This window comes from Garra rufa, chromosome 3, assembly GCF_049309525.1.
Source record: "Garra rufa chromosome 3, GarRuf1.0, whole genome shotgun sequence".
NCBI lineage: Eukaryota > Metazoa > Chordata > Actinopteri > Cypriniformes > Cyprinidae > Garra > Garra rufa.
In genome coordinates this window covers 14,496,813-14,513,700 of record NC_133363.1, presented here as the reverse complement: position 1 = coordinate 14,513,700, position 16,888 = coordinate 14,496,813, and the positions used below count along the sequence as shown (strand labels likewise).

The window sequence follows — 16,888 nt, the reverse complement described above, 5'->3', positions numbered from 1 at the left end:
ATAATCAGAATAAAAAAAATAAAATAAAAAACTATAGATAATCTATAGTACTGCGGCGACCGCGGGCTACAGTGTAAAAATGCATTCACATCGTTTCGATAGCCCGAAGTTACGGTATGCGTGGGGTGAATGTGATGTAGGTGAACATAGGGTATGCGCTCTGCGCTGGTCCTGCTCCAGCATTACACAGTGCGTAAATGTGCGCTCAGCCGAAACAGTGTAATCTTCACGCTAGACACTATACCGACTTCTCCCGTTGTTCTTCCCTCTTGAAAACCCCCCATCTGTTGATTCTACTTCTCTATATATACAGCTACATCACGTCCTTCCCAAATTAGACTCCTGTTCCTATTCGCTGGCGGTCATGACAGTTGTTTTGGTTTCATTTTTGCATTTCCCCCTTTTTCTGCACCGCCACACAATAGAATAAGGAATAGGATGACTATAAGACATATTCTGTTGGCCACGGGATATGTTTTCAGCTGTATTGCGATATATACTGTCTGTACTAATAATTTTGTTACTCTGATTATTACAAAACCTTGTATTAAGACCACTTAAACGGTGTATGTAAGATTGGATCTGATTGCAGGCTATTGTGCGCGTCAGAGTCTGAAGCAGATATTGACGCGCATGCGTGAGGGATGTGAAGCTGAGCGAGCTTCGCTTGCAGATGATGGGCGTGTGAACGAGAGCCGGAGTTAGTCTTTACCGGACACCCATGTAGAAAAGGTGAGTTTCATTATTGTGTTTTAGTTATATGTATGTGTACATTATTGCATATCTGAGGCAAATCGGTATAAGAGATGTATGCATGCAGTCTGCTCACTGATCTATGGAGTGCAAATCGCGAGCTTTCCCTATACAAATAAAATGAGATAATAATAAAAAATAATAACAATGTTCATAATGAAAGATAAGCATGGATAATATTAAGGGATTTGATGCAGTGGTGCGTCCAAATTCAGGAAAACACTCATGCAGTTTCTTTATAGCTTGTGCATAAATTCTGATTTGACTAGCTAGTTCATGCCTTCCTTCCCAGTTTTAATTAGTTTTAATTGATCAGTAGAAACTAAGATTATTCATGCTGTTTGAAAATTATTATTGTCATGAAGAAAAAGACACATGAATGTAAACATCACAATGTTCTCTTATGTGCATGTTTTAACGTGTGTGCTGATGAGCTCAGGTGTTCTGTTGTAATTGGTCTGCTGTGTATTGTGGCATGCAGACCTCTTTCCTACCTGGAGGGCTGCTTAAATTAATTAAGCACAATTAAGCATTACAGTGTGTACTTTTGTCAATGGTAACTCTTGCACAGTTCATGTTCTCACTTGTTTAAGCATTTTGGTTAACTGAAAGTTCTGTCTGTAGCTAATGGGGTCTGAACTGGAGATGGGAAAACATCCACCCGAGAATGCTGGAAATACTACCCAAGTGAGCACCCAAACTGTTGACTTGTTTAATGCTCCCTCAAATGCCTGCTGCTTCTGTTGGTGTTGCTGCTGCAGCTGTTCTTGGTGAGAAACATCTTTAAATGTTTTACATGAAATAGAGTAGAGTTCCTAAATAGGCGGCTCAACCCTGCACTGAGGTAAGATGTTAATGACAGTGTACCTACAATGTAAGCCAGGCAGTGTTGGGGAAAGTTACTTTTAAAAGTAATGCATTACAATATTGAGTTACTCCCTAAAAAAGTAACTAATTATGTTACTTAGTTATTTTTTATGGAAAGTAACTTTTGGGTTTACTTTTTGCATTACTTTTTAAACCTGGGCACTGCTTGCTTGTTTGTTTTTAATATAAAAATTTCTATTTTTGGCAAATGTAAAAGCTTTTTTACACCAAAAGCCTCAGGCTTAGAGAAAAGTAAATTCATGTCTGTACAGTAGAACGCAAAAGAAAAAATGTCAACTCTTCAGCAATAAAAAAAGGAAAACAAATGTTAGATTATCGTGAGTAATTTTTGCTTATTAGTATGGATGAATTGGATCATTGAAGGTCGGCAGCAAAGACATTGGTTAATAAAATGGGATTAAATACATAAAGGATATTTGTATTATTAAACATATTTAATTATTGCAGTTTGCATTGAATTTCACTGCTTATTCATTTTAAGGAATACTGTATCTATTTTTTTAGTGAGTGAGATGAATTAATGCATGTTCACATTTATTCTAGAACTAAAGTAACATCTTACTCACAATTTCGCTCAACATGGGGACAGGAGAGCTTTTAATCAATAAATGGGGGGAAAAAGTAACTTCCGTTACTTATTTGAAAAAGTAACTCAGATATTTTCTTGTCAATTAAAAAGTAATGCATTACTTTACTAGTTACACTGTAAAAAAGTTTTCACCTGTTTCAACATAAAAACTTAAGTTTAGCAGCTGCCTTAAGATTGTAAGTTATATCAACTTAAGTCATTTAAACTCACAAGTTATATCAACTCATTTTTATTGTAATAAGTTAAAATGACTTGTAGTTTTATGCTGATTTAACTTAAAAACTTAAGGCAGCTGCTGAACTTATGTTTTTAAGTTGAATCTGGTGAAAACTTTTTCCAGTGTACTTGGAAAAAGTAATATTATTACGTAACTTGCGTTACTTGTAATGTGTTACCCCAACACTGAAGCCAGGCATGTGCAATCTCTGTCCTGGAGGGCCACTGTTCTGCAGAGTTTAGCTCCAACCCTGATAAAACTTACCTGCCTTGTTGCTGCCTACACAGTAAATTTTTCTGAGTAAAATTTACTCAAATTGAAGAAAATTTTACTCTATGCCAGATAACATTTGGTCCCTCTCTGAAAAGAGTAAAAGTTGCTCTTTTGATAGAGTTGTTTTTCCTAAATTGAGTTAATTTTGCTCAATTTGGTGTTAATATTTTACTCTCTGCTGTTATATTTATATATGTTTTACATTCTTCCAAACAGATTGTTACTAAATATGCAAAGTAGAAGTTTCGTTCCAAACCTGTAAAACCATTGTTAATATTTGTTACACAAATTAAGATATTTTTCAAAAAAATCTAAGTGCTTTCTGACCCTGCATAGATAGCAAGGGTACTACCATGTTCAAGGCCCAGAAATGTATTAAGAACTTTGTTAAAATAGTCCATGTGACAACAGTGGTTCTACTGTAACTTTATGAAGGTACGAGAATACTTTTTGTGCGCAATGAAAACCAAAATAACTACTTAATTCAACAGTTCTTCTCCCCCAAGTCACTGTCCTCTACCATTAATGAGAGTGTAACAATGCATGCCATGCTTTGCTCTGCTCATAAACAAGATGCTGTGCATGCATGTTTAAAGTCATAATGTGGCTCCTGCATCAGCAGCATGCATCGTGGTACTCTCAAGTATGGCGGAGGATGGTGACTTGAAGGAGAAGGATTGTTGAATAATTGTTATAATGAATAATGAGGGTGAGTAATTAATGACAGAATTTTCATTTTTGGGTGAACTATTCCTTTAAGAACCTTTTTTGAGAAATAAGCAAGTTCAAGGTCACACAGTAATACAACATTATGAACATTATGTGTCATTTGACATAGTATCACCTTGATGAATTTCACAAGACGATCACATGCTTGTCTAGCTGAGGTCTTTCCCATTCTTTTGCGGCACTGACATGGTTGACAATGGAAGACATGTTGCTGTCCCAACCTGGAGACATGGAAAACAAAATAAACACATTTTTTATAGCCTTTTAGGTTTTTAGTTTTTAGGTAGAACATACCCTCCTGCTCATTTTAACTTGACTTAACCTCACTGGAAGATGTGCTAATACAAATATATTAACCACTCCAGTTCTTTAGTTTATGCTACACACAGATTCAGTATTGAAAGCACATTCATGACCAAGTCTTGATGACTACAGATGTGTGGACGAATTGAGCTAAAACCTCTACCAGTATTGAAATGAAGACATACAGTTCAACTTTATCAACAACATGATTTTTTTAAAGTCCCAAATGAAAACAATTTCTAACTGAAAATCTACAGCTCCTGTACTAGGTCTTTGTGAAAAGATCAGGTTAGAAATGTTAGAAAATTAATCCAAAATATTGAGAGGCAATAGTTACTTACATAACCAAACGCTCCTGGAATCAACCAAGTATGGGAAAATGGAGATGATTCCCTTTGCACATTCTTCTTAAACTTCAGGGAGAGCTTGTTCTACACACATAAACATAAACCAGTTACAACCCAAACCAATAATACACAATCATACACTTAATATATTACTATTATAAAAAAATCAAAGAGAAATGTATTGATGATATTAACAATGTTAAAATTTCTCTTACCACATTCCAAAAATAAATGAAGAAAAAAATATTTCTTTGAGCTTCACTCTGACAATGTTGTTGATTTACATCCTGAAGAAACCAAAAAGACACAGTTAAACACAAGACGATAACACTCAGTCAGATGAAGAAAAGAACATTCATTAGTGCACTACACAACATGAGTTATCTTTAGTGTTTTTAATTTGTAATAACTGTCCAATAGTTCCGTTAAAGCATGGTGCTTAATAGCTATATTCGGATGGTAATTGTTTCTCATGTGGATGTCTGTAAAAATAAATCTGCGTGGCACTTGATAAACCCATATACTCAGAAACCTGGGAACATGCTGCGCATGTGGTTGGATGATTGTCTGCCTAAATACAATATAATATTTAATTTAACAAAAGAAAAATATTACAATATCATATTTATTACGCGATTATTTAAATCTCCTGTTTAAAAATAAGACAGACATGCTATTGAATTTTATTTTTTTTTTATCTCAAAGTAATGGATGTCATTTTAAAAATATGGAAATTAATGGAAATAAGTTAATTCGGCCTTATATTTACATGAGGTAAACATAAAGTTGCTTGGTTCACATCTTTAATGTAATAGCCTAATTGTAGGTTAATATTAACATTGTATTGCTGTATGGCCCATTTCAAATGTTTATCTGTTTTTTTCCCTCTTTCTCCTGAGGTGGAGCGTTGATAAATTATTCTTCTTGTAAATACTTGTAAATATTGTTCATGTAAATCATAAATAGAACTCGGCAGCAGATTACTGTCGGGGAATTGCCGTGTCGAGCCGCGTCGCATCCAGGGTAGACAGCATAATAGGTTTTATTGTATTTTTTCGCTCACTAGGTGTAAGGTTAACTTAACTCTTTTCCGAGTCAAGTACATGTGGTGCACAACTTGAGTCGCTCGTCACAATAGACAGCATTAATAGGCAGCTAGTGTTAGCTAGTTTTACTGGTGTCAATTTACAATCCAATTCTCATAATATATATGTTAGCTAAGTTAATTGCTTTCAAGATAACTTTGCCTAACTTAGTAATAAAGCTAACATGAGAAGCCATCTCTGTAATATTTTTTAAAAATCCGGCAAAATGTTCTGGCTCAAAGCAGAGGTGAATATTATGAAAATAAATACAAAACTTTGAAATTGTACTTACTCAAAGTCCCTTTAAGGCAAGTCATGTCACTCGGCGGCCATCTTTGGAAAGCCTCTTGGGCATGCAAGTGCAGCTCCTATCTCTTTGAATGGGGAAACATAAAATTATCCAAAACTGTTCACCAAGCTTACGATTAAATTTAATATTTTATATCACCAAAGAAATCCGACAAGAACTGCCTCATAAATGTAGTTCTTTGTGCTCCAATAGCGTTAAAAAATGCTTATTTTTCAGGCCAGATGAGCCAGTGCGCATGCGCAGTACTAAGCGCAAGTCTTAGAGCGCCGATTGTTTCTATAGCAACCGGGACTTCTAACGGCAGCTGCAGTGACACGCTGACTTTACTAATCAACGATTGGCTCTTTAATTAAGAAGGCGGGGCTTCGCGGCCATAATGAGTGTTGAATTTTCCCCCATTCAAAACTATACAAGTGACATGTCTTGGGTATTCTATAGACTTTGACTTACTTTACCATCCAGCAGAAGCGTGCCGTCATCTGAACCAAAAGCAGCAGCAGTCAATGGTTGTGTTTAACAGTAATGGCGGATCAACGAAGGGATGAGAACAGTTAAGGGAGGAGTCACAGTTACTCTGAAATTTTGCTCCCACTCTAGTGACACTTTTTACTCTGTACACCAAAAATAGAGCAAAAACAACTATTTTTGAGGAAAGAAATATTAACTCTGGAAAAACGCCATTTTCCTGTGTAGTAATGCTAAACTGATTAGATGAATCGACAAAAACAGATAGAACCTATTTTAATAAGTCATGGTGTCTACACTGGATGTGACAATTCGACAAGTCACTGACAGTAAACTTGTGCCCTCTTCTATTTATGAGTGTCCTGGAGTTAGGTTTACTAGTTTTGTCATAGCCTTAACATATTAGCTAATGGGGATGTCATAGCATGTTGTGGCCACAATATATTATCTCATAGGAACTTGATAACATGATGTGGTGATGTAAAGTGACCTTTACAAATCTTTTTTTTGTGTGTGTGTGTGTGTGTGTGTGTGTGTGTGTGTGTGTGTCAGAAATTAGTTACAAAATTAGTTCTAGTGTTTCAAGTCATGGCCACATGACTTCCTAGCAAGGCCGTAACCAGGGTTTGAAAATTAGTGAGGTCCGAAGTAAGGTGTTAAGAATTGTGCTATAATAACACCCACAAATGCACTAATAAGGTCTGTTACCATGGTAAATTTGCACGTGTAATTGAAGAGTGTGCGCAAAGAGCACAATATGATTGACAGGACTGGAAAGTTGGTTTTTTCTTTAGCTGAGGGAATTTTTTATTTTATAACAAGTTATAAAAATAACGTTAGAATAATGACACTGACATAAAACTTGACAACATCTCATTTGACCGTAGATACTGAATGAGGAAAAAGCGTTTTTCTCAGGTACTGTCAACCGCTTTCACGCATGTCTTTCAAAATAATAGTCTAGAGTCAGAAAAAAAACAGAATTAACTTACGTTTATTGTTTCTTTGACTGCACACACCGCGACCCACTCAAAACGTTTTTGCGACTCACCAGTTGAGAAACACTGCTTAATTAATGTTTTTTGATGACTTAAAGTTAACTAAAGAGCATGAGACGTCTTCCTGCTGGCCAGTAACGTTAACGTTATTTGGCATAGTAGCCTATTTCATTCTGTAACAAACAGATTTGTTTTATGCTATTGTTTTTGATAGTGTTATACATTTATTTCAGATATTAACGATGATCACTGCGTTTGTCTTACCGATTGTGGTATCTTCCTGTCAGCAATTAAGTTACAGGTTGTCTATAAACTTTTTTATGAATGTACAATGTTGCCAGATATTGCTACGAAAAACAAGCAAATACAAAAAGAAAGAAAAAGATATCTGAAATAAGTTCAAAGCTTGTGTTTTGTAAATCAGATTTATCACTAACACGAACATTCAACTTTCCACTTTATAAACGTCCCAAAGTGTCACACTAAATTGGAAAAACTAGTCAAAAAACAGGTATAATTGGTGGATCTGGCAACAAACGGAGACTGAACCCGCGCTCTCACTCAATGCGCTCTCAAGCCCCGTTCACTGCGCTAGCTTCTCACAGCAACATGAATTGCAAACACTCATGTGATATGAGCTGGTTTAAACGGCTAAATAATCATTCAGAGAGCTTGACATTTTATTTTTGAATATAAAAAAATGACCGAGGTCCGGACCTCGGTGACCTCATAGCTGGCTACGGCCATGCTTCCTAGAAGTCCTAATTATCATTGCCATTGACAATTGTCATTTAAATAATTTATTTTAAAAAATATGTATTAAAAACAGATGTTGCCAGTTAACAAAATAAATCAATCAACACTGAATCTGGTTTTATATTTGCCAGTTTATTGTGTTATTTTAACTAAATCAGTTGCTTGGATTTTTCTCTTAGTTATGAGATCGTAAGAACTCTTAAATGAATGGTACAACAAATAATAGGTGATGCTTCTATACCACAAGGGGTCCCCATAACTGTGCTTACACTCCAAACGGAGGTGTCACATGAATCATCAAATAGCAACTAAAGAAAACTCAAATAAAATGTCAATTCTTCCAAATGTACAATTATTTCTAGTGTTAGGGCACACTTTTAGGGTGAAACAATACTCTTTAGAATCACACAAACACAGTAGTGGTACCCTACACATAAAGAGAAAGACTGTCAGCCTTTTCATCATACGAACCCAAAACAAGGCTGCACAGAAATCAATTATAACATAAACATGATATAATGCACATTATACATATATGTTATGCCCATAGATATCACATTTAACACTTACCGAATTCTGTTTACAGAGAATCCGTAACACTTGTCACGTGCAATGTTTCACAGTCTACGTTCATCCCAATCCCTAACCGCAAAATACACATTGTACTTACACGGGATGAAACAAACACATTGAATTACAGCAGATTAAAGGAATTATCATTGTATGTACTCACATAAATACTGGATTTAACCCAGGATAATACACCACTGTCTTCGTCTTTCTCATGCACTGCTTAACCCGTCTCTGTATCGCACTCTCTTAGCACGTCATCGGTAGCAGCCGTTCTCTTAAAGGGGAAGTAACCTATTTTTGTGCCTCACACTCTAATACACCTGGCTACATTCTCCCCTGCTGATCTGTCAACGTCCTCGATGACGTTGAGTGTACGAATTTCTTAGCTCTTTGACTGCTTCTCTAAAGAACACTGTCCCCAAATTGGCTATCATCTGAGAAACAGCGCTATGACTAAAGGCTGATCTAGGCTCATGGTGTGGATTTGAATGTTGCCCCACATTAGATCTGGTACTCTTCCGGGGTTGGGGCACATTAGTCTCCTCACCTTTCTCTTGAGACTCTTTCCCTAGTTCAATACTGGCCGGATCTGTGGGCTCACAAGTTTCAGCACATGTGGGACTTTCATCTTCAACTGGGCCAGTCCATTCCACGAGCACTATACCATCCTCCAAACTCTCCTCATCCAAATCCTCTGTCGAAGTCTCATCCACTTCCAGATTAGGCTTGGCACCCCTCTTTGGAGCCACGGGATCAGATATGTGCATACATGGTCGGAGATCCACTCGATTCACTCTCCTGATGGGACCTCCTTCCACAGGTTCCACGGTATGAGTAGTCCCTTGAATCTCAATTACCCGATATTGGGTGGGTCTCCAAGCATCCTGTATTTTATTCCTTCCCAGTGGTCAATTTCTCAGGTATACGATCTGGCCAACCTCGATGGAAGGGCAATACACTTTATCCTGGGAAAGCTCAATCCGCTCTGCTGCTTTCTTTTCAGCATAGTCCTTGGCACGTTCATGGACCTCCTTCAGCCGTCTCTGATGGACTGCTAACCAGTCATGAGTCATCTCAGCCCCTGACTCTCGTCCCACCAATGCATCCACTGGCAAATGAGGGTCTACCCCGAACAACAGATAAAAAGGCGAATACCCTGTTGTCGAATGTGGGGTAACATTGTATGCGTAGACCAGTTCTGCTAAATGTTCAGGCCACCGTCTTTTGGTCTCAGGAGGGAGTGTTCGAAGGAGCTCATGAAGAGTGCAATTAAATCGCTCACATTGGGCTATTCCTGTTGGATGATGGGGGGTAGTACGGCTTTTCTTAACTCCATACAGCTTGCACAATTCTGCAATTACCTCGCTTTCGAAATTGCGGCCCTGGTCTGAATGTAGCCGTTCCGGGACCCCAAATTTCATGAACCATTCCCTCAATAGAACTTTTGCTGTGGTGTCAGCTTTCTGGTATCGTGTCGCAAATGCTTGTGTGAACTTGGTGAACACATCAGTGACAACTAAGACATTCTCCCTCCCATCAGTGGCTGGCTCCAGCAAAGTAAAATCTACTGCCACCACTTCTAGAGGCCGGCTAGCCAAGAATGACTTCATGGGGGGGCGCACTTTAGGCTGAGGCATTTTTGCTAGAATGCAGCGCTGGCAATTCTTGATCCAATGCTCAACATCTCCATACATTCCCACCCAGTAACACCTTGGTTTCAGCAGTTGCAGGGTCCTTTCAATCCCCTGGTGCCCCATTCCAACATGCACACTCTCAAGCACCTGTGTTTTTAAACAGACCGGTACTAGCAGTTGGAAGCACTCTCCATGACGCAGATCCTCCACTACTCGATACAACAATCCTTCCTTTTCCCTTAATCGGGACCACTGCTTCATCAGCGATCGTACAGATTTAGACAGGACCTTCAACTCCAAGCCTGCAGGTTTACATTTCTGGTCCCAAAAGACCCTGAACTCCTTCAACTCTGGATCTTTACTCTGAAAGGTGACCAACTGCTCTTTAGAATAGCCAGGCCAAATAGAAGTACTCCCTTGCGCCTCCTTGGTAGCAAGCCCACCTGCTTCCACAGCACGCATCTACCGGACTTCGAACCGCTTTATTCCAGCTTGAACCAATTCAGCATCAAGCACAGTCCCATGTCGTACCAGGCTACAAATAGTCACACAGTTGTCATATTCAGCATCTTCCTGGTCTACCAAGGGCTCCCCTGCCAAGGGCTGCCTAGACAATGCATTGGCAGCATTATTACACCGCCCTGGTAGGTATTGGACATCAAAATCAAATGCTGCTAGCTGCGCCACCCACCTTTGTTCCAGTGCTCCTAACTTAGCAGTGTTGAGGTGACATAGTGGGTTATTATCTGTGATGACGGTGAATTTAGAACCCAGCAAGTAGCTCCGAAATTTTTCAGTTACTGCCCACTTGAGACTCAGCAGTTCTAATTTCATGCTACTGTAATTCTTGTCATTCCTTTCAGCATTCCGCAACCTTCGGCTCGCATAAGAGATCACCCTCTTCTTTCCTTCTTGCTGCTGCAGAAGTATGGCTCCTAAGCCCTGATTGCTAGCGTCAGTCTCAAGTATAAATGGGGCAGTAAAATCAGCAAATCCGAGCACGGGCGCACTAGTCAGTTTCTCCTTCAGAACATCAAAGGATGCCTGACACTCAGAATTCCACCCACTTATCACCTTTTGGTTAACTCTAGCTGGAGGTCCCTCATTCAGACACTGGTTGACTAAATCATGTAACGGCCCTGCGATTTTTGAGAAGCCAGGGACAAATCTTCTATAATACCCACAGAAACCGAGGAACGACCTAAGAGCTTTAAGAGTGGTGGATACCGGCCACTGCTTCACAGCAGAAATCTTGTTAGGGTCGGTAGCTATACCTTCGGCGGATAGCTGATGACCCAAAAACGTCACTTTAGGCTGTAGGAAGTGGCATTTCCCTATTTTTATTTTAAGTCCAGTCTCCTGTAGCCTCGTTAACACCTTCCGCAACCTCTCCAAATGCTCGGGAAACGTTTTGGAGAACATCAAAATGTCATCCAAATACACAAGCATAATCTGGAAGATCATATCACTCATGGTCGTTTGCATTAATCGTTGGAAAGTCGCTGGCCCGTTACACACCCCCATGGGCATTCTCTGATGTTCGTACAGCCCAAATGGTGTGGTAAAGGCGGTTTTGTGCTGATCCTTTTCTGCTACAGCCACCTGGTGGTATCCACTTGCCAAGTCAATGCTTGAGAAGAACTGGGCACCGCGTAGCACATCAAAGCTCTCATCCACTCGTGGTAGTGGAAATGCATCCCGCTTGGTTTTCAGATTTAACTTGCGGTAATCAACGCACAATCTAATACTACCATCGGCCTTTCTCACTAGCACCACTGGAGATGCATAAGCGCTTGAACTCTCCTGGATAACACCCTTTCTCAACAGTTGTGCTATATGTTCCTTGGCCTCTTTGTACTGGTTGGGCGGAATCCGACGGTATGGCAGGTTAACAGGCACATTGTCCACCAAATGAATCTCATGCTGTACTCGGTTCGTGAACCCAAGATCCTCATCCTCCAGGGCAAACACATGGGCATATTCAGCGAGTAAGGTTTTCAACTCTGCTTGCTGTTCCACCGTACCGCCTATGTCCAGCTGAGATACTACCTTAGACCACTGTTCCTGCTTTGATGGTGACTTGACCCCCAGAGAGACCTCTTCAGCATTTGCCAAAATGCGTTGGAATTTCTAACAGCTCTAACAGCCATTGGCTTTCGCCTTTAGCACTCACCAGCCACCCTTTTGCCCTTACTAAAGTTAAAGAGGCTGCTGGCACATGGATGACACTCCTCCCTGCTACTCGAGCCACTCTACTTTTAGGAACATCACAGGTCTGTACGTGCTGGAACACGTTCCTCCAATCAGTCTCTAGTCCCCCTTGAAATGGAGCCTCGAACTCAGACTGCACTATCTGCCGGCACCGACTTATGATGTTCATACCCACAATACAAGAGACTGCTTTTGAAGAGGGTGAGGGATCCTTTACCACTAAGAAGCCGCAATTTGGGATCTTTCTGCCCATAGTCTCTATCTCAAGCTCAAGAAATCCCAAATACGGGATGTCCAGTCCGTTAGCGGCAGTAAGCTTGAGTCATCCAGCGGTTAAAAGCATGTCCTCATCATCACATCCCAAGTGCTGTCGAAAGAAACTTTCTGTTATCGTACTAACTTGGCTGCCTGTGTCCAAGAGACAGGATACTTCAACACCAAGGACCTTAATATCTACTTGGGGGCATGTTCCCACTGCCCGCTTCAGCAGTTCTTCTTGACTTGAGTCTACAGGCTGCCCCTGGATTGCTCGACTCACAGCAACTGGGGCGTCACATTTCCCGACTCGCTGGAAAGGGATGCAGGTTTTTTAAAACTGCGTCTCTGCGGGCAATTTCTCGCAATATGCCCTGCTTCTTGACATTTTAGGCATATAGGCTGGCATTCTTCCGTGAATCGTAACTGGGCTCTTGCGTTATTTGGCCGCAAACCCCCAACCCCCTGTGTCATTAAGCCTTTAACAGCCTGAGTTAGCTCAAGGATCTGTCTACCCTGTTCCGTGACCACATCCATTACCTGGGACAAAGTGACTGGGTTGTGGCCCATGGCCTTCATTTCTGAGCACTGTGCGCTTTCACGGAAGGAACCATAGGGACCACTTCGACTTTTAGTGGTACGAGCCCTCCCCGACAGCTCCTCCCAGCCCCAGCGGTACACTTCCTCCCTCACTTCTACCATAGAAGACTCAGGTTTCTCCCTTACATACCGTCGAAGTTCCCGTCTGAGTGCTGAATCTCGGATGCCCTCTACAAACTGGTCTCTTAACATTAGCTTTTCATTTCCCACCGCCTCTTGTGCACCCTTAGTAATTCAACCTAAAGCTTGGGCTAGTGCATGAGAGAAATCCTCCCCCTCCTTCTGTTTATGACTATAAAAGTCCTGGAGAAGCTGAGCACTGCTGCGTCTATCAGTGAAAGACTCTCTAAGGTAAGTGAGCACATCAGTGGCCATATCAGTGTCTACGTCACGCCGCAGACGAACCTCTTCTAATGCAGAGCCTCTCAACAAAGACATGACAAAATCACACTCGTCATCTGGTGTCATGTTTCGGGCTCTTAAAGCACGCTCAACCTCTTCTACAAACTCATCTACTGTTCTCCCATCTTTTTCAATGTCCCCTGTGAATGGGCTGATGTGACGTTCGCGGGGCACATATACATAAGTTTTGTTAAGCCCACCCTTCAATGACTCGATTGTGTCCATTGCTTTTTTATGCTCTTGACGCAGTTCTTTTAACTTCTGACGAACATCATCCTCTTCCCCTTCCGAATGATCAGACATGTTGCTAGTCAAATTCTTAAGCTGGACCACCAACAGGATCAGTTCGCGCCTACTTCAGAAATCCACAGGAAACCGACTTCACCAATTTGTCAGCTCCGTCACGTCCTGGCCATCCACGTCCTGTCCCTGCGTCAAGCCCTCTGTCTCGCTGTCACTGGCTCGTTCCACTCAGGAGGCCCCACTTCACCACTACCGTGTTTGCTCACCCGTGTGCCACTAACACTTAACTGTCACTGGCCAAGTTGAATTGTAAAATGACCCCACTCCTGGTACCAAGTTTTGTTGCCAGTTAACAAAATAAATCAATCAACACTGAATCTGGTTTTATATTTGCCAGTTTATTGTGTTATTTTAACTAAATCAGTTGCTTGGATTTTTCTCTTAGTTATGAGATCGTAAGAACTCTTAAATGAATGGTACAACAAATAATAGGTGATCCTTCTATATCACTCAACTTACATCAAAGATTATACACGGATTTACCACAAGGGGTCTGTGCTTACACTCCAAACGGAGGTGTCACATGAATCATCAAATAGCAACTAAAGAAAACTCAAATAAAGTGTCAATTCTTCCAAATGTACAATTATTTCTAGTGTTAGGGCACACTTTTAGGGTGAAACAATACTCTTTAGAATCACACAAACACGGTAGTGGTACCCTACACATAAAGAGAAAGACTGTCAGCCTTTTCATCATACGAACCCAAAACAAGGCTGCACAGAAATCAATTATAACATAAACATGATATAATGCACATTATACATATATGTTATGCCCATAGATATCACATTTAACACTTACCGAATTCTGTTTACAGAGAATCCGTAACACTTGTCACGTGCAATGTTTCACAGTCTCCGTTCATCCCAATCCCTAACCGCAAAATACACATTGTACTTACACGGGATGAAACAAACACATTGAATTACAGCAGATTAAAGGAATTATCATCGTATGTACTCACATAAATACTGGATTTAACCCAGGATAATACACCACTGTCTTCGTCTTTCTCATGCACTGCTTAACCCGTCACTGTATCACACTCTCTTAGCACGTCATCGGTAGCAGCCGTTCTCTTAAAGGGGAAGTAACCTATTTTTGTGCCTCACACTCTAATACCACCCGGCTACACAGATGTACGCTCAAAACTAGAAAAGAACAGAAATACATTGTAAGTTTAGAGATGCCAATTTCTAAATCAGTGCATATTAATTAGCTCCCTAGGTCTTGAATCAGTATTAAAATAGTCTGGGCACTGGTAAGGACCCTGGCTCACGTCACACTGGGACTGATTGAGACATTAATTGAGGCGCACACAAAGTTTCTTTTTCATTAATTCTTTACTTAATTTCCACTTGTGATTTCATTCATACTTTCCTTACACTTAGACCAACAATTAAAGAAGTGCAGTATATAACTAGAAATAACTCCAGTTGTTATGTTTAACAGTAAATGCCATATGAAACACATGTAACTTAGTATAGCAAACATTTAATTTTTCTTATGTGATGCCACTTCTCAGGAGGGAAAAAAATGAATTATTTTATTGATTCTGCAGCGCACCTTGTGATGTTTTTGTTTGTGTTCTCCTCAGCTTACTTCAGTAGAGTAGAATTCTGGCATAGAATGCAGTATAGCTAAATGTCTCTTAAAATTATACAGATTTAGAATTACATAAAAGTGATTAAATGAGAAGAGAATTTTCACAAAAGGTAACACTTTATTTCGACAGTCCACTTTAGACATTATACTACCTATATGTAACGTTGCAACCACATGTCAGCTAACTTTCATTCATTTGCAACTACATGAGTATTAGTAGACTGGTAGTTTAGTAGAATAAGTCAACATGGACTTCAATCAATTATGTATAATCAGTAAAATGTGCATTGAGGCATCATCAAAATAAAATGTTAGCTGACATTAAGTAGACAGTCTACTAATACTCTTATGATGGTGTAGTGTGGACAATCAATCAAGAATATGTTATCTGTTCATTCTCTAAACTTTATTTAATTGACTAAAGTACAAAGAAAAAAATGTTTTCAGTGGCCAACTTTATTTTGTAAATATAACCAAATTCCCTTTAAGACAAGTCATTACATTCTGCGGCCATCTTTGAAATGCCTCTTCGGCATGCAAGTGCAGCTCCTATCTCTTCGAAAACCTTTCACTAAGTTAATGATTACATTTCATATAAAAAACACCAATTAAATTTGACAACAACAGTCTAATAAAGCTTGTTTCTTAAGTTTAAATATCATTTTAAAAAGGCTTGTTTTTGATGCTAGATAAGCCAATGCGCATGGGCAGTCATGAGCATGAGTTTGCGAATGCTGCCTGTTTCTATAGGAACCGGAGCATCTAATGGCAGCTGCAGTGATGCAATGACTTTACTAATCCACAATTGGCTTTTTCATTTAGAAGGTGGGGCTTATTCGCCATACTGGGCGACACTTTCTATTTTGTGCCAGAAAATGTCTTTTACCAACTACCACACATAATATTGTGAAAAGATTTAGGGAATCCAGAGAAATGTCATTCTGTGTAGGGCAAGGCAAAACACCTCAGGTGAATCTGCAAGACCTTTGAGCCCTCAGATGGCATTGCACAAAAAAAACATCATGCTGTGGTGTTAAATATAGCCACTGGGCTCAGGAGTACTTCGAAAAACTGCTGTCACCTAACATTCTGCAGCTGCATCAATGAATGCAACTTGAATTTCTGTTACGCTAGCAGAAAGCTATACATCAATTCTATGCAGTGATGCCATGGAGTTCTTTGGGCCAGAGCTCATCTCAGATAGTCAAAAAAAGATGTGCTGTGGTCAGACAAGTCCATGTTTCAGCTTGTCTCTGGGAAAAATGAACATTGAGTTCTCAGTACCAAAGACCAAAGGTACCATCCAGACTTTTGTCAGCAACAGATTCAAATGCAAACGACTGTCATGGTATGGAGTGCAACAGAGCAACTGGCATTGGTGACTGGAATATGTGAAATAGAGGGATGTATTGGAATTGTACAGACACTGCCATCAAGATGACATCTTTCATGGGAACGGGTTGAAGGATTACTTCCAACGTTCCTATAGAAACTGGAGAAGGAAGTTGATCATTGTTTTCTGCAGAGTGATGCACAATGGGAGAGTCAGATGATGTTACTTATGACATACAGTGCACAGCATAAATGAG

At 39.9% G+C, this 16,888-nt stretch overlaps 1 protein-coding gene across 1 annotated transcript in view; it reads left to right on the top strand.

Annotated features, from left to right (window-relative positions):
• The first annotated feature begins 16,561 nt into the window (after positions 1 to 16,561).
• Positions 16,562 to 16,888, top strand: part of cyp7a1b (cytochrome P450, family 7, subfamily A, polypeptide 1b) — an 11,591-nt gene continuing 11,264 nt past the window's right edge. The window contains exon 1 of the mRNA XM_073836558.1: positions 16,562 to 16,647. Within this exon, the coding sequence (XP_073692659.1) occupies positions 16,562 to 16,647 (86 nt within the window). The remainder of the gene's footprint in view (positions 16,648 to 16,888) is intronic.